Raw genomic sequence first — 26,104 nt, forward strand, 5'->3', positions numbered from 1 at the left:
AAAACCCTCGCTCATGGCTACACTTGGTGGCCTGGCATTGACAGTAACATTGAACGGCTTGCCAATGGTTATTCTGGATGCCAGTTAGTCCAACACAATCCCAAATCAGCACCACTTCACACTTGGGAATGGCCCATGTCTCCATGGCACCGTATCCACACTGACTATGCTGGACCATTTCTTGGTCAAATGTTCCTGATCGTAGTGGATGCGCACTCCAAATGGCCAGAAGTGGTAGGCACCAAATCATCCGATTCATCGCACACCATCGATATTCTCCGAGCCATCTTCGCGAGAAATGGAGTGCCAGAGCAACTCGTGAGCGACAACGCGCCTCAGTTTACATCTGACGAGTTTCAAATGTTCCTCAAGCGCAATGGTGTGAAACACATCACATCTGCCTCGTACCATCCGGCAACAAATGGCCTAGCTGAACGTTTCGTGCAGACCTTCAAACAGGCAATGAAATCCATGACGGGTGAGAAAGAAAGCACATCTGCTAAACTGGCTAATTTCCTGTTAGCATACAGGAATGCTCCTCACTCCACGACTGGACAGTCCCCAGCTACACTGTTCATGGGACGCAATCTTCGTTCGCGATTGGACATTCTGAAACCCAACATTCGCAACCATGTCAGCAGTAAGCAGGTGGACCAGGCAACATCACACAATGCTGCCAATGTGACCCGAGAGTTTCACATTGACCAGACAGTCTCTGTTCGCGACTACCGTGGTAAGCAGAAGTGGATTCCAGGGATCATACATGCACGATCTGGTCCGCTGTCATACCAAGTTTGCGTTGGACCAAACATGATTTGGCGCAGACATGTTGACCAACTTATCGACTCCGACACTGGAAAACCACCGGATCTGAACAAGACACCGGATGTAGTTCCAGAGATACCTCTACCAGACCCAGTCGTTCCTGCATCACCATCTGCACATGCGAAGCCTGAATAAGCTGTGCCCAGTCAAACACCAACTCCAGTAGAACCACCCATACAACCAAGCCCAACTGTGGTGGAACGCCGCTACCCATCGCGCAATCGCAAACCCCCAGACAGACTCAATCTGTGACTGTTTCAAACAAAACCCAACCTGAAACACACATGCATTATGTTTTAACCAGTTAATTTCTATACCTTGGTTTGCATCTTCTCTACAAGTCTAGAGACCAGCATAAGCAAAAAAAATTAAGAAAAGCAAATCAAAAAAGTGTTGTGTTACCTGTTTAAAAAAAGGAAGAAGAAATTGCCATTTCGTCCAGGATACCTTCAAAATGAACATTATATTAAGGTTTATTGTATCACAAGGTATGATGCACTCATTTGCAAAACCTTAACAACATACTCACTTGCATCATCATTATTTGGAAGCCTCCTCTAGCTTGTGAACAATCCCAATTTGAACTTTCCTTAACATTTCAATAATCATATGAATGGTGAGGAGGAAGTGTAATGTATTGTGCATGATCAGAACTGCATTACTTATGCACACCATGAATATTCATGTAACTGATGACGTCACGTAGTGTCAGCATAATAAATCACCTTTTCCAACATGGCAGCTCCTAGTGTCGCTTGTCCACATTGTTACCCCCGGTATAACCCACGCAAATACATGACAGAGACGAACAGCCCCTCGCGTTCAAAGTCGGCAGTGACAGTGCCATTAAAAAAATATAAACAGTAAAGTGAGTAAATTTCATATTGAGAATAAAAATGGGAAGAAATTAGACATCTAACTTTTAATGAGTTTATAAATCCTTTGCTGCAAGTTTTGTTTGTGGAGAGGGCTGTTTTTCAGGGGTCTTAGTTGAGCAACAAGGCCGGGGATGTTTGGGGTGAATTTCCGCGCAACAACAACAACAACAGAACCCAGCACCTCCTTCCAAAGGTGGTGTAACCGATTGCATAAAGCGTCAACTGTGGAATTTGGCCAATGTATTGAAGAAACCCGGGTTGAAAGCGCTCGCAGCATTGCCCGGAGTCATAGATAGCGTTTTAAGTTAGATATTCAACGTGGCGAGTAAAGCGGTTGGATGGGCGGCAGAGCACGTGTGGACTTTGTTTTAAGCGGTCGGTTATATAATTTTGACTTTTGTACAAAAACGTAAATCGTTTTATAAAAGGCAAAAAAAACTTAAACGCTTGTTTTCCACGTGGAGAACAAGTGGTTTTTTATGCCTTTTACCTTTCGTCTACTCTAAGTTAAAACTTTATATAACATAAAACCGATAACAACCATGGCAATGGCTCCAACGGCTCTTCATTGTGTACGTCTAAAAGTTTTTTCTCCTTTGATTGTTGAAGTTGCTTTGGTTCGGGTAACAGTTCTGGTTCGCTCTCTTCGGGGCTTTCTCCCAAATTCAAACTCGGTACGTAACCAGTCTTCATATCCTCAGTCGCGATTTGTAAATTATTGTTATAACCCTCAAAAGTGCCGATGCGTAAGCCCATGTCTGAAGGCACTAGGTATAACCCCGGAGCGCTAGTCTTCTTCTGTCCTTGTGCCCCAAGTAACGCGTATACGTAAGCTCGAATTGATTTGTTTACCTTGGGGATTCCCAATTCCGTTAACCTACACTTTTTAGGAACGATTCCACCAGGCCAAAGTGACCGCGTCCAACTGTGAAATCCAATTGACCGTTTAGGTACTTGCGTGACCTGAGCCTTTAAGCGGTTTAGCCCAGCCAAAGCCCATGTAAGTAGATCCTGCATATTTACCGTTGGTCACATGTAAATCGTGCCGTCATAGTTTTTACCTGGAACAGGTACGTAACCGTTGTCGTAATAATAAGTGGTACCTAATCCGTTTGACAAAGTGTCGCAAGTTTGTTTATACGATTTATTCGGATTCGACTCTGTATAAAAGGCACGTGTCTGTAAACTTCCGATGGTCATAGTTATTGTGTATTGCATCAAGTACGCTAAGAATGGACATTACGCAGTCGTAAATTATTTTTCGTACGGTGTAATAAACGTGAAAATTAATTAAAGCCGACACGTATGAATTGGGATCGGGCAGCAAAGCAAAACCCACGCTGCAGGCTGTTGTCGCGCAATAGACCACAAAATTAAATTGATTTTGATAAAACCAAATTGGGTCGGTCACCCAGAGATTGACGGCTACATTGGTGGTTACTTTTGGTAATTCATACGCGTGCTTTAAATTTGGAAACTCGGCTGACAAGAAATTTTCTTCGTTGACTAAAATTGTTAAACTACTAAAGTTAGCTCCAATTTATTTTATACGTATTTTAGATACGTGTAAAATAAATAAAATAATATAAGCGAGGTTCAGTTGATTTTTTCTAAGGCAATCATAAGTTAATTATTCAAATTTAATCGACTTTTAGTTTCACGGGAGATTCATATCCAGATTCAGATCCAGGTATGTTAAACGCTTGCAACGCCAACTTACTTGAAATTAGGCCGTCTTTCTAATTTTTAACATTGCCGCTGTCAGTTTATATCGACTGGTGCCACAAGACAGTGAACCGTGGGTACCGTAGTATACGTCTTTTGGACAAATAAATGATTGCACGTCGCATCTCTTATTGATAAATTTATCGATATTTATCGGTCTTTTTAGGTGAACAAATAGAGAGGTATAGGGATCTATTTTAACGTACATTTGGTTTTTAGCCGTATGAGGTAGTTTAACTACATGTAGCCCACACAATCCAAACAACCAGGACAAGTATTTCTCAGATTAAACTTCACACTTTAATTCAACCTTGATTTCCTCTGGCAACAGTAAATCACTTATAATTATGCAGATTTGGAATTAACACTTGTAAATGTATAACAATACAAAGCAAAGGTCAAACAGTAGTAAAACCGATGACAATGATAACAATGACAACAAGATAACAATGAGCGCTCGATACACACACACAAGATATAGAATATGTAGATCTACACAGTTTTCACCAAGATCTTGGATTTCAACCACAAATGGTCAGTTCTCTTAAATTCAAAAGGATCCTGGCTGGTCCAACACCAGCACTGCAACTGTTCAGTTCCCTGATCAGGTAGGGCCAGTATGCAGAGCACAGATGTCTGAAGCCTACGTTCAGAGTTGAAGATGCAATAGACGTCTTTGGAGGAAGAAGTCCACACTGGGCTGATCACGGAACTCTCCAATCAGGTCAAAAACTCCCGAGTGCACAATCCCACGGTACTGTCTGGCACACCTGGGCTCAGGAAGAGGAGCTGAATGTGGGAGTTGTCCAATACTTCTCTCGGGTCAGCGCACTGGGCCTGAGAGTAAACAAATTTGAACCTAATATACATGTAACATTTATACATGTAACATTTTCTGGTGGCTCAATTACATATCCTGTCACATGCAACATGTGAAGCTTGTTCACAAACACTAGACACTTCTAGATTCCACTGGTAATCATATTTACTTTAATAGTAAATCAGCTTGGGAATTATTACCTCTTGGCATTTTCCACAAATTTCCAAAGAGATATGTTCCTCACAACATTCTTAATTTGAGAAACAAGTATTACGTTATGCAAATTATAGATCTTGCCGGTATGGTATCCCTTTAATGCACAATATTCACCCATGAGTTACGTATGTCCCCATGTATATGCAAAATATCCCCCACAAACATTATTGGTTTTCTCATCCAGATAGTTAAGTCCCATAAGTAGGCTTACAAATATTAAATTTCCCCCTGTTACAGACCTATATTGTTCGCAAATATGATGGTTTTACTTTCAGATTTCAATTACAGGCTTATTGACAAAATCCCCCTAGGTTGAGTAATGTATGCATAGCACTGAACTGTTATGGTACAAGCACATGGCTCCCAAACGACTATTTTTCTATCATCAAAGTTTGGCCTTACCTGAGAGCCAGTAGCTACTTGCAGTATCCCTGGAAGCAATGATTATTAAACTCAGGAATGCGTAATATAGGAAGTGATTTTGGCCATTAAATTACAATTTTAGGCCCCTTTTGTTTTCCTGCCGGTCGCTTTCCGAAGGAAAAAGATGGCTGCATCCATGAGCTTTTTCTGCCTCTCTCTCAGTGGTCGCTTGAGGGCGCTATGTATATTTTGGGCTGGGCTACACCCTCCCCTTCTAGACATGCTGGATCGTCCCGATCCTGTCCCCTCTCCCAGTTCCAAAAATAGTGTCATAAAGTGTTGGGACTAGATTCCCAAAGGTAGAAGATGTCACTACATAAGTTCGGGTAGGTTGACCCAGTGTATCATATGTGAACCTCTGTGGTGGTTTTCGCTCTCTAGATGGACGTGCACTTTCCATATTCTCACGACTCAAAGGATGTGTATCTGTGTTAGGGCTAGGCCCTGATACAACAGGCATATTGCCAACATCATTTTCGGTTGAGCCACTCTCTGTGTTTGAGCAAAGAGAGCCATCCGCATTAGAGGCCACACCAGAGCCAACCACAGGTCTGAGAGAACAAAGATCATGCTCAGCAGGTTGAGCTGAGGCATCTGGTTTTGCACTACCATCATCTGAGATGTCATCTTTGTTAGACAAGCTTTCCTCTACCACAGGACCTAACTGTTCTGACTCCTGACGTTGACCATCAGATGACAGCTCATTCTCCTGTGTAGCCTCCTTGTGGACTTCATCACAAGGGTTTTGTTCAGCTTCTGACATAGGACTCGTTCCTGGGAACGTGTCTGAAGGAACAACATTAACACATGGTTTGTCTCCACTCTCCTGGTCACAGGAAACCCCAGACTGCTCGACAAACTCTTGGTCAGATTTACCCTGCTGTTCACTTGGCTCTGCCTCAGACTCCGAGGACTCTCTCACTAGCGGAGCACTACAGGGTTGATCATCTGGTGATGGCAAGGCAGATCCCATCAAGTCACATGCATTCTCATTAAGGTCCAAAGAAAAGGTTTGAGGAACAAACTCCTCAGCATACGGACTCAGAGCTGAATCAGAAGTAGTCTCCTGGGTGCCTTGCTCTCTGGGTGTGTCTGTTTCAACACCTATCAGATCTTCTCCCAAGTTGGTAAGTGGCTGAGGCTGGTGAACAATTGTGGTTGCCTCATCCTCCTTTGGCCAAACAGTAATTACTTCAGGCTCGTCAGACTCAGAGTCAGACGAGTCGGCCTCCTTGGAAGAAATCAGAGATGGCTCATTCATTCCCAACTGCCGTGTGCGTGGCCGGTCTGCCTTCCTTGGAACAGGGGTGGGACTCATCTCTCCCGTAAGCAGGCCAATAGGAAGAATCATGTTTCTGTGGAGTGTCTTGATTGGTCCAGAACCAATCTCTGGTTTAAGCTGATAGACTGGGATACTGTCATTGTGACGACCAACAACAACATAAACCTGCTTACCCCATTTGTCAGCAAGCTTGTGAGTGCCCTTAAGGCCAACATTCCGTATGAGAGCTCTATCTCCCTTGTGGAGCTCATTACCTCTCACTTTTGCATCATATCGACGCTTGTTGGCTGCTGCTGTCTTAGCATACTCCTCGGATACTAGTCTATAGGCACTCTCCAAATTTTGTCGCAACTGTTGTACATACTTGGAGTGATCGCTATTAGCAACACCATCAGGGGATGTGCCAAAACAAAGGTCTATGGGGAGGCGAGCCTCCCTGCCAAACATAATGTAGTACGGGGAAAATCCTGTACTATCATTGCGGGTACAGTTATAGGCATGTACCAGAGAGCTTACATACCTACTCCAGTTTGGCTTGTCCTCAGTTGGCAGAGTACCCAACATGCTAAGTAAGGTACGGTTAAATCTTTCTGGCTGGGGGTCCCCTTGCGGGTGGTAAGGTGTCGTTCTTGATTTCTGCACACCAAGGAGGCTTGTGAGCTCTTTAATGAGTCTATTATCGAACTCACGTCCCTGGTCTGAATGAAGTCGTGTTGGCAGGCCATAATGTAGGAAGTACTTCTCCCACAGCAATTTTGCCACAGTTCGGGAAGACTTATCCCGAGTTGGGAATGCTTGCGCATAGCGCGAAAAGTGGTCAGTTATGACCAGGATGTATTCAGCTCCACTGCGATCCTTCTCAAGCTTGAGGAAATCCAAACACACCAACTCTAACGGGTAAGTAGTTGAGATATTCACAAGAGGAGCTGAAACCTTGGGAGCAGTTTTGTGCGCTACACACCTGGCACAACACCGAATCCACTCCTCTAGGTGGGATGCCATCCTGGGCCAATAGAATCTGGGTCTTGCCAGAGCAACTGCTCTCTCCATCCCCAAGTGACCTACATCATTGTGGACCCCTCTCATAGCCTGTTCTCGGAATTTCTGCGGCACCACTAACTGAAACAATCTAGATCCAGATGGGCCAACACAGCTTCGGTACAATACACCATCTTTCAGCACAAACCTGCTGAACTGTCCACACATGGCTTTCAACTCTTTGGAAAAGTTGGTTGACACCTTGGGTTTGGATTTCTGCTTGACAAACTGGATGACTTGACTAATGTCCTCATCAGCTGTTTGTGCTTCTCTCCAGTCAACGGATTCCAACCCACACACTTTCAAGTCAGCGCCCGGGCTGGAATAGTCATTTGGGACTGCATCTGCACTCATTGCCATGCAATACACCAAAGACTCACCATCGGTAGGGTCAGAGATAGAAGACCGCTGTCTGGCCTCTGAGTTAGTCAGATGTTGGGCTGAAATGGCATTGATTTCCTCACGATTGCAGGTCTGATCAATGTCCTTGCTTTCTCCTCGCAGGCGTGCTTCAAGATCCCGAATTTTCTCCTGCTGATCAAATTCTTTGGTCCCACCACCACCTACAGCTGGTCTTCGAGACAAAGCATCAGCATCTTGGTTCGCACGTCCGGGTCTGTAGTGTATGGTGAAATCAAAGGTAGTAAGGGCAGCTAACCACCTATGACCTGTTGCGTCAAGTTTTGCTGAGGTCAATATGTATGTCAATGGGTTGTTATCTGTGAACACTTGGGTACCCTCTGCCGCATATAAATAGTCTCGGAATTTTTCCGTTATAGACCACTTCAGGGCAAGGTACTCCAGCTTATGAGCTGGGTAGTTTTTCTCAGCCCGGCTCAGGCTCCGACTTGCATAAGCGATGGGACGAAGTCTTCCATCAGCCTCTTGGCAGAGCACGGCCCCCAGTCCTTCAAGGCATGCGTCAACATGAAGAACAAAAGGGCGAGACATGTCGGCAAAGGCTAACACTGGAGCTGTGCAGAGTCTTACTTTCAATGTCTGAAATGCCTTTTCACAATCAGGCGTCCATCTGGTCTCAAAGGGGGTTCTGTGATCAACAAACCCATCACCCTTCCCAGCCACTGCTGTTTTCTTTCGAGCACCTCCAGTCAGTTGGAACAGTGGTTTGGCTATGGCAGAAAACCCTTCAATAAATCTGCGATAATAGCTTGAAAATCCTAAAAAGGATCGAAGCTGACTGACGTTTTCGGGGCGGGGCCAAGTTTTCAGTGCCTCCAACTTGGCAGGGTCTGTCTGAACTCCCTCTTTCGAGACAATATGGCCAAGGTATTTTACGGATGTACAACAAAGTTGGCACTTCTCCGGGGATACCTTTAGGCCGTACTTGGCAAGACGGTCAAAAACTTTGCCAAGTCGTTCTTCCATCTGGACCAAACTTGAGGAGAACACAATTATGTCGTCCATATAGACCAACACTTCCGCCATGTTGAGGCCAGCCATGCACCGCTCCATTAATCTCTGGAACGTCGCTGGTGCACCTTTTACACCCTGTGGCATCCTCTCGAATTGGTAAAAACCGACTGGGCAAGTGAAAGCCGTCTTGTCCTTGTCACTGGGATGCATGGGTATTTGATAGTATCCCGACTTAAGATCTATTACGGAAAACCAGCTGCATCCATGTAAGGAGTCAAGAGCCTCCTGTACCAACGGCACAGTATACTGGTCAGGTATGGTTCTGGCATTTAACGTGCGGTAGTCAATACAGAGTCTTATCTGGCCGTTCTTCTTTCTTACTATCACAATTGGTGAAGCGTATTTGCTCTTGGACTCTGTGATTACTCCGATGTCCATCAAGTGCTGAAGGTGTTCCCGTAGATCCCTCAGATCCCCAGGGGCAACTCGACGTGATCTTTCACGAAATGGCTCATCGTTTGTCAGGCGGATCTCATGGTAGATCTCTTTCGTAGAGCCAATGTCCCATTCATGCAGAGAAAAGATTTCTGATCTCTGGTAGGCAATTTTTAGGACTCGCTCTTTCTCTTCTGCGCTGACTGGGCCCCAAACAAATGGCAATTTGTAAAATTCCTTCTCTGAAAGTGAAGGTCTCTGGTCTCCCCTCACCTCAGTGGAGCTTGTCGCTGCAACCCTTAGGAACTCAGCGGAGGTGCAAGGTTTGTCTTCCACTTTGCCAGTCCTTCCAGCCACCCATGAGGTAAGGTAGGCCCCTGCCAGAACGCATTTCTTGGGCAGGAATATGTCACGGTCAGTTTGATTCAAAAGACACACTTTGACCTTCCCAAAGCCTTGAGCGATGTTGATAAGGGTACATGAAACTGTTAACCCTCCTGGCAGTCGACTGGGGACAGTGGAGTCCAGTAACCCGTTCACGGCTCTTCCAAGCCTGTTCCTTATCTGCCCAACAACATACTGTGTAGATCCTGCTGGGACAATCATGCGTGCAGCAGCTCTGGATTTCACATAGCCTATCAACCCCTCCGATCCAATCCTCTGCAGGCCACGGATTTCTTTATAAATACCTTCGCAGACTCTGTCTATTGGTACCCTTTGCGGCCCACCCTGAAGGGAGGAATAGCACTCGCGAAATATTCCACTGTTTGTCCCCACAATCAACTTGTAGTTGGCTGTATTCTTGCTATTTGGGACAACCAAGGCCAAGGTAGGGAAGGCCCGGTCCGTCCCACAAAAAGTGGCATCAAATCCAAGGTTAATCTCTGTCCACCCAAGATAGGGCATTTTTCCATCACCACCATGCAGCAACACAAGATCCTGCAGTGGACGGAGTGGCAGACCAAGACTTTCAAAGAAGTCTCGATATATGAGGGTCACCTGTGAACCACTATCCAGTAGTGCCTCGGTCCTCATGCCATCCACGTAGCAGGGTCTTGTATGGAGATCCCCCACCAACCCCTCTGGAATGTCTGTGTTGGGTTGATAGATGACGGGTCGACTGTTAGGTGGCCTCAATTTTTGGGCGCCGAATCGGCCTTCTTCTGACGCCCCCGTTCGTTTCCCTGCAGGTAGAAGCTAACAAACCTCTCGTTCACTTTCTCTGGGTCAGGTTGGTTATCACATCTGGTGCGATAGTGACCGTCCTGGCCACACTTAAAGCAGAAATTTGGGCGTTGGTGCGTTGATTCTTTGGTGTTTGTTCTTTTCGACTCTCCCTGACTCAGTTTTCCATGCTTGGCCGTCTTGATAGGCTGAGGCACCGGCTTAGGCTCTCGCCGGGACACCTTTTCTGCCTGCTCAGCCTCCTCTCGTCGGACCATCTTGAGTAGTGCCAGGTAAGTAGGTGGAGTCTCAATCTTGTCTTTCAGCTGAAGATTAACCAAGAGCATCTCGTTGTACAGTGTCCCCTTCATGAACTGGGTAAGTAGCATTTTATTTGTCTTGTCAGCCGGGGCACCACCTTTTCGTGTAAGTTTCCGAAGGATGCCCTGCAAACGTGTCAGAAACTCGGAGGGTTTCTCTCCCTGCTTCTGATGGAGAGAATGGAACTTGATACTCAACTCATCTGCAGTGTGAGTGTCTCCAAATGCTAGCTCAAGTGCCTGGAGATAATCCTCTGATGTGGCTTGGGGATTTTCACGCCTCAGGTCTGTGATGATGTTGGCCGCAGGGGCCCGGAGGGCCTCCCGGATACGCCTCTTCTTCTCAGCCTCCTCATCCTCTTCATCCAATTGTCCCTGTGCCACTTCCACCCAAGCATCAAAGGTTTCCCCTGTAGCAACACCTGAAAATGGAGCAAGTCTCCTTGAACTAGCTATCTTGCACTTGGAGAGAGCTGCTTGTAATGCCACAGTGGGTCCTTCCACTCCTGCAGGCTGTGCACTCTCATCCTTATCAGTAGACGACAGCAAACCCCTGGCCTTGAGGTCTGCTACTGTGACTTTGTCACTTCGAACTCTGGTAAGTCGATGAACAGCAAACACAACTTCTCGCCCAGACAATGTCACCTTCAATTCACCACTTGGCGGAAGAACCACATCTGACGTATTTTGGTCAAACTCAAGAAGAAGGAGAGTCTTACCCGATTCTTCGCGTCGGGAGACACCAGTTAGATGTTGGATGACATCACAGAGTGCAACCAATATGGAGTCAGTTGAGATAGCGATGGGATTTGAAACTAGCAGAAGGGAATGGGAGGGACGTACATCGTCTTTCTTGCACCATGCAAGTCCGATCGGTTGAAACTCGCTGCCGGCCGCCATCGCTGAACGCTTGTCCAAAGTTAATGAAAGTCGCGCTACCAACTATCTCAAATATCACATGGGAGAGGAAAATTTAGTACATGTTTGGTAGTGTGGATACGGCAATTACATAACTACTGGCTCTCAAGAAAAACTTTACGATGAATGACAAAAAGCAACTTCACTCCAAATTACATGGATCCAATTTGGAGGAATCTGATGTGTGAAATTGTGGGAAGAATCAAAGTCAAGTTCAATCTGCTAGTCTGAATTTGGAAATGTGGTTTGGTTTAATAGGTCCTGGCAAGGTCGCCAAAAATGTAGCCCACACAATCCAAACAACCAGGACAAGTATTTCTCAGATTAAACTTCACACTTTAATTCAACCTTGATTTCCTCTGGCAACAGTAAATCACTTATCATTATGCAGATTTGGAATTAACACTTGTAAATGTATAACAATACAAAGCAAAGGTCAAACAGTAGTAAAACCGATGACAATGATAACAATGACAACAAGATAACAATGAGCGCTCGATACACACACACAAGATATAGAATATGTAGATCTACACAGTTTTCACCAAGATCTTGGATTTCAACCACAAATGGTCAGTTCTCTTAAATTCAAAAGGATCCTGGCTGGTCCAACACCAGCACTGCAACTGTTCAGTTCCCTGATCAGGTAGGGCCAGTATGCAGAGCACAGATGTCTGAAGCCTACGTTCAGAGTTGAAGATGCAATAGACGTCTTTGGAGGAAGAAGTCCACACTGGGCTGATCACGGAACTCTCCAATCAGGTCAAAAACTCCCGAGTGCACAATCCCACGGTACTGTCTGGCACACCTGGGCTCAGGAAGAGGAGCTGAATGTGGGAGTTGTCCAATACTTCTCTCGGGTCAGCGCACTGGGCCTGAGAGTAAACAAATTTGAACCTAATATACATGTAACATTTATACATGTAACATTTTCTGGTGGCTCAATTACATATCCTGTCACATGCAACATGTGAAGCTTGTTCACAAACACTAGACACTTCTAGATTCCACTGGTAATCATATTTACTTTAATAGTAAATCAGCTTGGGAATTATTACCTCTTGGCATTTTCCACAAATTTCCAAAGAGATATGTTCCTCACAACATTCTTAATTTGAGAAACAAGTATTACGTTATGCAAATTATAGATCTTGCCGGTATGGTATCCCTTTAATGCACAATATTCACCCATGAGTTACGTATGTCCCCATGTATATGCAAAATATCCCCCACAAACATTATTGGTTTTCTCATCCAGATAGTTAAGTCCCATAAGTAGGCTTACAAATATTAAATTTCCCCCTGTTACAGACCTATATTGTTCGCAAATATGATGGTTTTACTTTCAGATTTCAATTACAGGCTTATTGACAAAATCCCCCTAGGTTGAGTAATGTATGCATAGCACTGAACTGTTATGGTACAAGCACATGGCTCCCAAACGACTATTTTTCTATCATCAAAGTTTGGCCTTACCTGAGAGCCAGTAGCTACTTGCAGTATCCCTGGAAGCAATGATTATTAAACTCAGGAATGCGTAATATAGGAAGTGATTTTGGCCATTAAATTACAATTTTAGGCCCCTTTTGTTTTCCTGCCGGTCGCTTTCCGAAGGAAAAAGATGGCTGCATCCATGAGCTTTTTCTGCCTCTCTCTCAGTGGTCGCTTGAGGGCGCTATGTATATTTTGGGCTGGGCTACATACATATTCGATCTTGTTCAATTCATCGATATCGTGACTGGCTTTATAGACGTTTACGGTGTTAGACGGGAGATTAGACTCTTGAGATTCGATGAATTTATAAACGGCTAAATTTATGTGATCAAGTATGTTTTTCGTAGGTTGTTGTGTTTGGTAGCAAATTTGACAGCCTTTGATGTTTTCGGGGGTTTTATCTCAAGTGCGGTATTTGTAAAGCGGGTTTATACCGTAACAAGGTTTTATTGTCATAATCAACAAGAATTTATTTTGGCCGTTGTGATGGTAAAAAAATGGGCAAAGTGCATTGGCTAACTTGAGCCCCCTTTTTAATCACAGGTTTTGAAATAATTAATTTACTCGGGTAAAAGGGACCGTAGGTGACATTAGTCGCTAAATTGGGCAGTGGCTCGTTTTCTTGCGCGTGCCTCAGCTTTTTATGCTTACCGTCTACAAGCACCACGTGATCCATTCCTTCCAACTCGACACAATTTACGCAGCAGGTACAATATGTACAACCAAAACATTCGATACAATTGCCGCACTCGTAACAGTCCTTGCAACTGTCCAAGGCATTTGATTTTGGTAGTCGTATGAATCAAAAACAAGCCACGCAATTTATACATCTACCGCAATCGTTGTAAGTGGAGCAGTCATTAGATCTGGTGTAGTCGTTGCATTCGTGACAATCGTGGCATTCTTTACAATCGGTACATTTGCATAAACGGTTGGAATTTAAACAACGAAAGCAATCGAATCAGGTCAATTGAATTTCTCGTGTCTTTGCAAAAATAACAACTCACGTTCGTTGTATGGTCTACCATTTCTTTTTATGCAGGTTTCTATTTATTTTACTCATTTTTTTTATAACGGGCCGGTCAAGACTTTTTAGCTGATTTATAAGTGTCTGTGTTTAAAACGGCAGTAAGTAAGTTTGGTCTCTCATTTAAAGCTGCGCTCACTTTGTGCTCAGTGAAAACATTCTCATACTTCCGTGTGCCGCATGTCGGTTTTCAGTAAAACGTACTCAATATACGAATGAGTTTTATTTATTACACTTTTCCCGAGAATGTGTAAAATTAAAATCATTTTATTGATGACTTTTTTCAGTGTTGGCTCATCGAAACCTGACGGCAAAACACATGAACAGTACGCACATACTATTTACTAACAAAACCTTTTGCATGTCCTGCTGATGGAATTCTCAAAGATTTACACGCTGAACAAATCAGGATTGAACCGACCCAAAGTAAGAATATTGCTAAAGCGAGACCGCAAACAGTAGGTGTAAAAAAATGGATGAAAAACAACACCCACAAAACAGGTTAACATTATTCATATTGAGTAGGTTGGTTGATAAGAAAATGGTCAGTTAATCCCAGAAATGATATTCTTGCATTTCGTGTATATGTTTGGCTTGTTTTCGGGAGGGAGGCCGAGGGCTTATCCATCAGTCCATGAGAAAAGGGTTATGTTGATTAGAAATGCACAGAACACAGTATTGCATTACCCTCCTGAAGCGCCGCCATTGTTCTGCCGCGTATTTTGTGTACAAACAATGTGCAATGTCCTATCCAGTGTATATAATGGATGTACTCACTGCATAGGTGCGCTCGTATGATGGTGATAAAAGGCGCGTTGACACAGAGCACGCTGGGTACAAGTAACGATTTTCCTTAATGTATGGTCTTTGCGTACACGCAGATGGCGTGCAAGAACTAAAAAAAAAAATAAAAAAAACAAAAATAAGTAGAAAAACATAGCCTTTCCCGCATATCGTACTATGCGGAATAGCAACCCCCCCAAAAGAAAAAGAAAAACAAGTAGAGAAACAAAGCCTTTCCCGCACTGCACGGAAAAGACAATAACTTATACACAAACAAAAGAAGGCGCAAGAGTGTAATTTCACGGAGGATGCCCTTTTCAAAAACCATGGGAAAACATGACTGTTACAGACGTAAACATTAGCATTATTTGTGTCAAAGAAGAACCGCCACGGATAGACGTAATTCGCGTTATTATTTTTTATTTCAACTGGTAAAAACCAAACTTAGAGTACGATGGACTAAACTTGTGAGCTGTCGATTAACGTTGACTAATTTTATTCGGCATTTTTGAGAATCAGCTCAGGGCAGTTGGCCGAGCATCTGACATGAGCGTAGGCCAATCATGCCAATGTTAACTCTAGTCTCCAGTTTCCCGTAAGCTGAGCCCTAATTTAAAGCAGCATTTGCGCTCTTTTTCAACGTAAAGGCAATGGAAATATTGGTCCAAAATAACACATTAACCCTAAACACTCTCCTTTTTTCATGCACATCTCATCGCGCTATGGTCCATCCATGTGGTTTTAGTTTTACCATGGAGGAAGGAAGACTGGTTACACGTCTGGATATGTAATTTATAAGGTGGTTCGAAACGAGCAAAACTACTACCTTAATTAACTGATTCTTCATCCACGTCCGGAAATGCAACAGAACATTCGTGCTTTAGCGTTGTAATGAGTAGGGCGCTTATTTATCCTGAAGACATGGTAGGTCTAGAAATATTTGGATTAAAAAATGTGAAATACAGTGGCTTCATGAGGCCTGGAAATTCTGAAAGTGAACTCTTAACTTGGCTATAAAATATTATGATTCCCTTCATTTGTAGCATTTTATATTCGCATGCATGTAAATGCTAGTATTCCAGTAATTTTGCTCGAGCACAGATATATCGATAGTACATTGATGCCAATTTTTTGTCTGATTGATAATTTACATAATTTCAGGAGATTCACCATAGCTCAAATGCCTGGCACAGGGAAGCTCTTTTGATGAAGAAAGGAGAGAAAAAATTCATTCCTCTCAACTCCAAAGGGCCTCGCCAGAATTAGAATAGTGGGTGTATTTGTAACACTTTACTTGCTTATGCCACCCTGTATTTAAAAGTACAGACTGTCCATGTTTAGAAATTATATCTAAATTCAAGCTTATGAGATGATTATATAAAACGACTTTTATAAGACATGCAGCAGTCACCCTTTCAGCGCCCGCCAGTAGTGCTATTCCCCCTTGAATGCCGACCCACAGAGAGATAAACTATGATCAGCTCAATACCACAACCCGATGTAGTGCATGCTTGCAGACTGCCCTCTGCAGATTGTATGAGCATAACCTGACTTTACTGTGCAGTGAGAAATAAACCAACATTGACACAGTGGAGTAGTTCCAACAAACCAACTTGAGACCAACCTAATCACTTAGTCTGCCTTTAATGTTTTCACAACCGAATTCCACAAAAAACGACTATTCTTATTAATTGGCACTAGCCGGAAAAAAGAAATTAAGTGTTCAACTCTAAAATAATATAAGAAGTCTTCATTGAAAACAAAAGCAAAAATTTCCATCATTACACGCAATTCCAATCCCCCCTTTTCAATGTTGGGAGAAACTTTGCACCATGCTGGTTCCTTTCTACCGCAGCATTGAAGGGGGGGGGGAAATCGGGATTTTTAGTTAACTGGAATAAAAGCCAACACAATTTGACACATTCTTTAAACCAAACTACTCAGTTATACTCTATTTTCGGCACCATGCTGGCTCTTTTGACCCCAACATTGAAACGGGGGTTGGGTTGGGTTGGGATTTCAAGTCAACTGGAATAAAAGCAAAAATTGACACATTTTTTGAACCGAAGTAGTCAATTATACTCTAGTCTGTTCTATGTGCGCCACCTTGCGCTTACCTCAATATACAACATAATTTGGGTACCCATGGAAATATTGCAAGCTGCATGTAGCCTGTCCGCTGCTAGCTGTTTTTTTCCGACCTCTGTAAAATCAAAACTTCACATCTTGTTACATAGTACAGCCTTGGTACTTATAAAAGCAAAAATATCAATCATATATCCGTTAACAATTCTAAATTCCTACTTCATTGTATGGCGAGACTCTTTAGAACATATTGAACTTCTTGATTCTGAAATCAGTGTAGCTAAAGTAACCTTTGCATTTATTTATATCAGTACATATATTATAATTCTTAATGTAAGGAGTTTCTCTTCCAGCCATTGTACAATATTATACGAATAAACTGAAAACTATAGTTTCGTATTTAAACGTTGTACATGTTGCCAATTTCCAGCCCAGGGTAGAAAATCAGACAAAAAACTCAATGAGCTAAAAGTCTCTACAAAACCTTATGGCCTGCCAAATTAATTTGACCACATATCAAAGGAGTGGTCAAGGAGTAACCGACTGTGGAGCAGTGAAGGACGCAGGCTAGAATGGCCATACCCAAGGCTATCTTTTACATCTTCTGGCCTCCTTACATTGCATTCAAATCAGCCTCATTCTAATGAAGTTTGCGCAAGCGTTAAGCTTGCAGCGCACAAATTTTCTCTGCTATTCTTCGTTACGCAGAGAAATGAACTTTTTTTACATCATGCTGGCTCCTTTCTTCCTCAACATTGAAACGGGGGGCATCGGGATTTCTATTCATCTGGAATGAAAAACCGACACATTCTTTAAACAAACTAGTCAATTATACTTGATTTTTCTGCCCCATGCTGGCTCTGATTTAACCACAACGTTTGAAGGGAGGAGAATTGGGATTTCCAGTGAACTGGAATAAAAACCAACACAAACTGGCAAACCGACAGATTTAAAGAAGAATTCTTGGGGTGGTATGATGTTGCTTATGTCGTTCTAGATTTGTATTTCGTTTTTCATCTTGTTTCGATATTTCGCGGAGTTTGCTAATAAACGTGAGTGGTAAGGTAATTTTCATTTTGGGGTAGGGAAGGCTTACGTTTCATTCCTCTACAATGTAACTCAGCTGGTGATTATGCTGTGTTAGCAATTTAAAGCTTAGCATATTGTGGTGCCTATCTCTTGAACAAAGACTTGCTGACGTACTCATAAATTTAAATACAAAGACACCTTTGGGTTTGAAGAACATGACGCCAAAACACGTTTATCTCGTGGTAACGCTCTTTCAACAACGAAACACGTTCACTTCAAAAGAGGTGGTTGAATTTTAAATAGTTGCATACAGTTGTTAACGCATTGACACCTTTTCCTAATGGATTTTGGTTTGTACAATGCTGATTGAGGAAGTGTCCAAAATCAATTGGCTTTCCGCCCTGAGTTGAAGAGCACATTCATAGGCGAAAGAAAGAAAGTCTGGTACGAAGTTTCCCAACTGGGTTCTTGCATTCATGCAAAGCCATGCATTCCAGAAAATAAACTCGTTGCCCTGCGTCAAACGCGCTTAAACTTGCGCGCCGATGCGGTGATTCCGTAACAAAGGACTGTCAATATTACATTTAGATAAAACACACCCCCCCTGTTTTCCCGCCGGGAAAGGATGGGCCGGCAGTAACACGTGTGTGTACAGACCTTGGCTCCAGCAACTTGCCATTAGCTAGTGCGAGCGCGTATGTTATAGCCTATCGGACCACAGTCGCAACTTTTGGGACAACGCCTCAGATAACGGCCCAAAGATGGTAAACGGAGATATGACTCAGAGTGAGAACGGTCAGTTACCGGCTGCGCTTCTTTTTTTTTTAAAACAAACTGGTGTTATACTGCCAAGACATCACCACTTGAATGCTCATCATTTCAGAGATCATTGTGGCGTTGATCCCCACAGCGTGAGGATCATTTCGATTGGTTCCACGTGTATATGATCAGGTGATCATTGCCACCTCAGTCTGTGTTACTGCCACCGGATCCTCAGATTCGGTTGAATATTGTGCCCTTTTCTGGCACTGGTTGACTGATTCGAATTCATGATTCAAAATGTAACAAAACATTTTAAAAAAGATCTTTTAAAAAGAGCGACCACAAGTTACCAAAACCACTCTCGGGTGACAGACCTGTAGAAGAATTTTGCACCATGGTTATCAGAAGGAGCCTTCCATATTTCTGACCCACATAATGTTTGTTTCCTTCGTCATACCAAAGTAAGTGATACATGTACATCAACACGAAAAGCTCAGCTGCCTATTTCTATCTCTAACTGGAACAGAAATTACACATAAAAGCCTCCTGAATCATTTTCAAGGAGACGTTTAAATATATCCTAATTTTACCTTTTTAATGCTACACTCTATTGGTTTACATTCTATCACTTCACAGTATTCTAGAAATCGACATGTCCTATTGTTTTTCTTTAGTTTCAACTCGAGATTACTCGATGCACATTTTCCAGTGACATTCACAGCATGAATATTAACGTGCATACCAAGGGGTGGAAAACATCATTATATCAGGCTAACACTACCAACGTGACCGTCAATAATGGAATTTACAAACTTGGACCTTAAACTCTTCCTCGGAATCAGGTAAATGTACACTTTTTAAATCTTAATGATCACCAGACCCCAGATTGTCATGTGTAAAGGATGTCAGACAGAACCATGCGAGTGCGCTGTGTTAGCATACTATTTCTTAAGTAGACATATTTTCAGTTTTGGTACTAAATGTCTCGGTGCTGCTTGGTAGGATGAATTACGGAATAAAATAGTTAATTGGCCAGGAGACCACTAACGTGAACACATGTTTTTGCTACTTCTTTGGTACCGGACATAAAACACAAACTTTTTAGACTAACTTTCATTCTCATGTTACTCTACTGTGCAAGCCTGCTTACTTAGAACGTTTAAGAATGAATCGTGCGAAGAAAGCAATTAATTTGCGAAGAAGCAAGAAGTCCTGATTTTTTGGGCACAGACACAGTACTGTACTGGTGTACGAACTGCTCTATTTTTGTTCCCTTCAGGCGAACGCTTACTTTTTGAAATTACTATGTGAATAAAATTTACCGTATACAAGTGATGCTCTTTTCAGCGCATGTGCGATGAATCCTACTTACAGGGCATTAGCAAGTAATGAAAATGATTCGCTCGGGAAAGGGCAGGACTCAGAACTAAAACCATTTTCCGTAGTTAAGCTGAAAATGTTACTTTGTGAAAAAGTGGGGACAACGTGTATGCACATCAGAGAAAAAAGTGCTTTACACGGAAGGGTAAACGTCCTGGTTGAGCACGATGACGAAGTTACACTCAGAACTGTATTCGGTCCTTATTCTTATACCAGTATTCGGGGAAAAATTCGTCCAAGTAAATGAAAATAAATTCACAATTCCTAGTTAACTCTGTTTGAGCTACGGCTAGTCACGTTAGATGACCTCCCCGTGCTGCGTGGCATCGCGTTCTTACAGCAGCAGAGAATACGCAGAAAGGCCTCCTTGAACAGTGGGTTGGCGACGGCGTAGCAAAACGGATTCAAAGTACTGCTCAAATGACTCATCCAGCCCAACACCTGAAAATGAAATAAATTATGGCAAGTGGTCAAAGCGATCGACTGCCGTCCAGTAAATTAAAGAGGAGCAAGTGTTTAATGCAGCGATAAAAAGTGTTATGAATTAACAGAACAGACAGAGGACAATTACTGACAGCGTATGCGCTTCGCCGGTCCTATAATGGGGTGACACTAAATGGGTTGGCTCATCAATGGCTGATGACATGGTCTCACAACTGCCCCCACTTTGAAAATAATTCTGTCGCAACTCTCCCTACGCGCACTGGTCTTGGCCCAAAGAGGGATTGTCCCAGTTGTCAATAAAAAAATCTCACGCTGACACAGGAATTTGGGACACTTGGTTTACAACAAAGTGGACGAACTGCGACGTAAACCCGGCCTCTCGGCTCTATCACTTAGAACAGTAGAGTTTTTCGTGGCAATATATTGGTACAACGTGCACTAGTTTCAAGCTTGAAGCTAACATGCAGTATCCGCCCTGAGCAGACATACAAGCACCCCAACAAACAAACAAACAAACAAACAAATAAACGAACAAACAACGACTGAAACTGGATGCTCATAAAACAACACTCATCTTGGAGATGTTCACAATTGACGGCGGTAAGGTCACTAGGTCCACTGCAACCCACAAGGCAAACACCGACCAAGGCATAGCAGACACGCTCATGGTTGTGAAGACAAAAGTAAGAATACGGGTGGCACGTCCAGTCGCCAGACGGCTCTTCCGTTTGGACGATTGTCCAAAGCGCGCAGAGTGGCCAAGTCTGTCGTGGGGGTGACGATGCCCTGTTGAAGGCGAAGTCCGTTTTCGTGTCGGCCCAGTCGTTCCGGGGTACTTAACCGCTTCAGCGCTGCGATCTCTTTCCAGAGAAACCTCCAAGGCTGGGATGCTCATTCCTCGGGAGACTGCGACCGAGATGCTCAAGACAGAGGAGGCATTCTCTGTGTCTGTCGGTTGTTCGGGAAATTCGGCGTCAGCGCAATTACTTGTCGAGAAAGGTTCTTGGGTAACGCCTTTCTCTTGAAAATGGCCCCGAAGACAGTCGGTTTTGCATTGCCTCGATTTATTTCAAGACCTTTGCGAATAATAGCGCAGTAGACTAAAGCGTACAGGACAACAGCCACGCTCATGGGTGCCCAGGATAGAGAGAGCACCGTAAACGTCAATTACTCCGGATAGAAGGCGTATGGGCCGTGACACAAGGGAGGTCGCACCCGGAAGATGACTCCGGCGTACGGGAGGGTAATGATCACAGGCGTCCACAGCAGTACTGGGATGAAGTAACCGAGAAATATCAGGAAGCATGCGTGGCCCAGCGTCTTCTCCGACAAATGCTTCAGTGGCATGTTGGTCGCCCGGAACCGGTCATAGCAGATGACGAGCGTCATCATGAAGGTTGCTTGCAGGAAAATGTGATCGCTATATTTGATGCCCGTGCAGTAGGCCTAACTGAAAGGCCAGTTCTCATTGTAGTCTTCGAAGAATCCCTGCAGAGGCATAACGCCGCCACTAACCAAGTCTGCAACTGCTAAGCCTATGGTGTAATAATTGGCATAGGTGCGCAGTTTCTTTGTCGTTGCGTACGCGTACAGAACTAAAACATTCGCCCCAAATTACATGAACATGGCAACTGCACGTATCACGGCGTAAGGAATTAGCCACGTGGATATCTTGGGTGTATCTTAAACAGGATTTGATTCGGTACAAAGCTAGGTTTCGGTCAGGGTGCATTCATTAAGTAAGAAGTCAGTAGTGTCAGGGCGTGCCGTGGAATATGATCTATTCAGGGATTCTATTGTCACTGCTGTCGGGCTGCTGTCATTGGGCCACCCTGAAAGACCTTCACTCGACACGTCGCCGGACTCCGTTAGTAGCGTGAACAACAAGGTTGTACCAGTCCCCATACTGGACGGAATGGCAAGAACTCCACAGATCAGTTTTGTACTAAGTGGAATGTTCGATGTCTGCTCAATCACTCACAACGCAGGGGTTCAACAGAGAGACATACTGCTATCAGGGCAAACAGAATTTTGTTAGCACGTTAACTTTGACAAATTTTGATGCATGCTATATCGCGACGTTCTAAATTATACCAGACCGCTTTTCAGATTTCAATGAATTTAGACATTAATCTTACTCAAACCTTTCGACACGACAAATCGACACGATGATGTTGCTGATACGCCGAGGACTGAAAAATGAAAAATGGCGCGTCTAGTATGGCATTAAGAAATGTGTATACTTTCTACTTACAGCTGTTCTCTTACACGAACTTGCGAGTCAAATGACAGCAAGAGAGCTGAGTGCACAGTACTGAAGTTATAGCCAATTACTGCTTGATCTCTCAGTTGTTTAATAGTAGCCTTTAAGTTCACTCTTTAATTCGCCTGCGGTTATGATGTGATCCCTTCTGTCCCCATGCTCGGCTAAATAAAAGCTTTACACATCATCGTGTGGTTGGGAGGTTGGACTCATCCAGCAAAGCTTTGAAATCTCTTGCATCCTCTGAACCGATTTTATCCCGATGGGCAGACAGGCTGCATCTTGCGTCTAGAACTAAATCTAGAGCCCTGTTTTCATTGGGCGCCTATTGAACCGGCATTCACTAAAATAGGTACTAAACACAAACAAGTTATTAGATAAGTTTTTGTTCACAGATCAGTGGACGACACATCAGCTGGTTCTCTATTAGACTTGAAATCAAGTTGTTAATGGATCGGCTCATCAATGGCTGATGACTTATGGTCTCACAATACCCCCACTTTGAAAATCATTCTGCCACAACTCTCCCCACGCCCGCTGGTCTTGGCCCAAAAGAGGGATTTCCCCAGTTCACCATCTCAGCCTGACACAGCAATCTAGAACACCTGGTTCACCACAAAGTGGACAAACTGCGCACTCATCTGTCTGGTATGCTCTACCATTGAGATCGGTAGAGTTTTACGCGACGATTCAATGGTACAACGTGCACTAGTTTTACGCTTGAAGCTAACATGTAGTATCCGCCCTGAGCATGACTCTGCAGGAGCACCCTAATCGGTTTGAAAAAGCCATTTTGGTTGGGGAGGGCTAATTTTCTCGGTGGTGATGTGACTGCAACGCTTGCGTTTCATAGACGCCCTTTAACCAACAAAGGGAAGTTACATGTACAGACACAGGAGACTCAGTTGCTAGGAAAAATGCGTCCTCACTTGATCCAGCTCTGCCCCAATTACAGCCTGCTGTCATGACATTTTATCAATTAACTCGGCGGTGAGTGATGACTTACCATTTTCAATTTCTCGTGCTCATCCATGCACTCGTCTTGTGCAAAGCGTATGCTTTACGCAAGCTTTAGAAAGAAGCTTCAGCAAAACAGTGTATCAACTTCTATCACAGCATCAGTTTGGAATCCCCTTCAACTGTAAAACAACCAAACATCCAACAAACAAAAGACGACTGAAACTGAATGCTCTTAAAACAACACTCACCTTGAAGATAATATCAATTGACGGCGGTAAGCTCTCTGGGCCCACTGCTGCCCACAAGGCAAACACCGACCACGGCATGGCAGACACGATCATGGTCGTGAAGACAAAGGTGAGGGTGCGGGTTGCCCGTCGAGTGGCCGCACCACTCGCCCGTTTGGACGATCGTCCAAAGTGGGCAGCGTGGCTCGGTCTGTTGTGGGTTTGACGATGCCCTGTTGAAGGCGCAGCCCGCTTTTGTGTTAGCCCAATCGTTCCAGGGTACCTTGCTGCTTGAACGCTGTGATCATTTTCCAGAGAAACGTCCAAGGCTGGGTTGCTCATTCCTTGGGAGACTGCAGCCGAGACGCTGAACACAGAGGAGGCATTCTGCGCGTCTCTCGCTTGTTCGGGTAATTCCGCGTCAGAGCAATTACTTGTCGAGAAAGATTCTTTGGGTAACACGTTTCTCTTGAAATTGGCCCCGGAGAATGTCGGTTTTGCATTTCCTCGATTGTTTTCAAGACCTTTGCGAATAATAGCGCAGTAGACTAGAGCGTACAGGACAACAGCCAGGCTCATGGGTGCCCAGGATTGAGAGAGCACCGTAAATGTCAACAGCACTGGGTAGTGAGCGTATGGAGCATGACAACTGGGAGGTCGCACCCGGGGGATGACCCCTGCGTACGGTAGGATAATCAACACTGGAGTCCACAGCAGGACAGGGACGAAGTAACCGAGGAATATCAGGAAGCATGCGTGGCCCAGCGTCTTCTCCGACAAATGCTTCAGTGGCATGTTGGTCGCCCGGAACCGGTCATAGCAGATGACGAGCGTCATCATGAAGGTTACTTGCAGGAAAATGTGATCAACATACGTGGTGCAAGTGCAGTAGGCCTCACTGAAAGGCCAGTTCTCATTGTAGTCTTTCAAAAATCCTAGCACAGGCATAACGCCGCCACTGACCAAGTCTGCAACTGCTAAGCCTACGATGTAATAATTGGTATAGGTGCGCAGTTTCTTTGTTGTTGCGTACGCATAAAGAACTAAAACATTCGCCCAAAATGTAATGAACATGACAACTGCACGTATCACGGTGAAAGGAATTAGCCATGTGGGTGTCTCGAATGCATATTGGGCAGGATTGGATTCGGTATAAAGCAAGGCTTTGGTCAGGGTGCTTTCATTCAGTAAGTAGTCGGTAGTGTTAGAAAGCACTGTGGAATATGATCCATCCAGGGATTCCATTGTCACTGTTACCATGCTGCTGTCATTTGGCCATGCTGAAAGACTGAAAGACCTTCAACCGACACGTTGCTGGACTCCGTTGGTAGCGTGAACAACCAGGTTGTACCAGTCTCCATACTGGACAGAATTCCAAGAACTTCAAAGGTCAGTTTTGTTCTAAATGGAATGTTCGATGTGTCTGCCAATCATTTACAACGCAGGAGTTCAACAGAGCGACATCAGGCTATCAGGGCAAATGGAATTTTATAACCACATTAACTCCAAACTTTGACAGCTTTCTGTGGCATGCTATATTGCAACGTTGTAATCTCTATATCAGACTGCTTTTCAGATTTCCGTGAGTTTAGACATTAATCTTACTCAAACCTTCATTCTGAATCAGGCCTACGTCGATAGCTCCTATAGCCTCTTAAGTCGATCTAATGGGTCATTTTGCGCGCGGACCAAGCCTTGCATGTATGCCTGGTCTGCATACACGGAGGTCTGTGATCGTGTGAGGATGGATTCCGAGCTGCCTCCTTTTAAGAGGATATCGCTTTCACTTCATGCTTGCATCTGCCACCGCCATATCGCGTAGATCTGTCTTCCCGTCACTTGGGATTTAGACAAATCCGTTAATAAAAAGAGACACTAGGGACGACAAGACACTGTGATGTTGGCCTCTATGGAGCAATTAAATTGCTGAGGCGACATTCCACGACAAAGACTCCTACAATTTTGACATGTTTGAATATATCTTATATAAGCGTAGATGTCTCGGGGTTCAATCCACGCGGGAAGATAATGACTTTAACTGATGAAAGATACAGCAATAAGTGCGCATATAATTAGATTTCTTGCATTGAAATCGACACGATGATGTTGCTGAATCTCTGAGGACTGAAAAATGAAAAATGCCGCGTCTATTATGGCATTAACAAGTGTGTATACTTTCTACTTACAGCTAAGTACTGAAGTTATAGCCAATTACTGCTTGATCTCTCTGTT

The 26,104-nt window shown here is 43.9% G+C and overlaps 2 protein-coding genes and 1 pseudogene across 2 annotated transcripts; all 3 read right to left on the bottom strand.

Moving 5' to 3' along the window:
- Positions 1–10,149: 10,149 nt before the first annotated feature.
- Positions 10,150–13,121, bottom strand: LOC147796399 (paraneoplastic antigen Ma1 homolog). Its single transcript, XM_087147435.1, has 2 exons — positions 12,895–13,121; positions 10,150–12,293 (listed from the first exon to the last, which is right to left on the bottom strand). The coding sequence occupies exon 2, from the start codon at positions 11,398–11,400 to the stop codon at positions 10,150–10,152; it is 1,251 nt and encodes a 416-aa protein (XP_087003561.1). The 5' UTR covers positions 11,401–12,293; positions 12,895–13,121.
- A 3,244-nt stretch (positions 13,122–16,365) lies between these two features.
- On the bottom strand, positions 16,366–25,527 carry LOC147796400 (muscarinic acetylcholine receptor M4-like). Its single transcript, XM_087147634.1, has 2 exons — positions 23,894–25,527; positions 16,366–20,419 (listed from the first exon to the last, which is right to left on the bottom strand). Exons 1-2 carry the CDS (start codon positions 25,130–25,132, stop codon positions 20,243–20,245), a joined length of 1,416 nt encoding a protein of 471 aa, XP_087003760.1. The 5' UTR covers positions 25,133–25,527; the 3' UTR covers positions 16,366–20,242.
- On the bottom strand, positions 21,344–22,327 carry LOC147796401 (muscarinic acetylcholine receptor gar-3-like; annotated as a pseudogene).
- Positions 25,528–26,104: the final 577 nt, after the last annotated feature.

Source organism: Acanthaster planci, linkage group LG16, assembly GCF_054643075.1.
Source record: "Acanthaster planci isolate LZ-2023a linkage group LG16, COTS_SCS, whole genome shotgun sequence".
Lineage (NCBI taxonomy): Eukaryota > Metazoa > Echinodermata > Asteroidea > Valvatida > Acanthasteridae > Acanthaster > Acanthaster planci.

Excerpts from the sequence above, each read along its gene's own strand:
- LOC147796399 (XM_087147435.1), bottom strand. The coding sequence starts at position 11,400 with ATGGCGGCCGGCAGCGAGTTTCAACCGATCGGACTTGCATGGTGCAAG.
- LOC147796400 (XM_087147634.1), bottom strand. The coding sequence starts at position 25,132 with ATGGTAACAGTGACAATGGAATCCCTGGATGGATCATATTCCACAGTG. Across the intron at positions 20,420-23,893 it reads CAATTGATATTATCTTCAAG|GTGTTGGGCTGGATGAGTCA; the intron begins GTGAGTGTTGTT and ends TTTCATTTTCAG.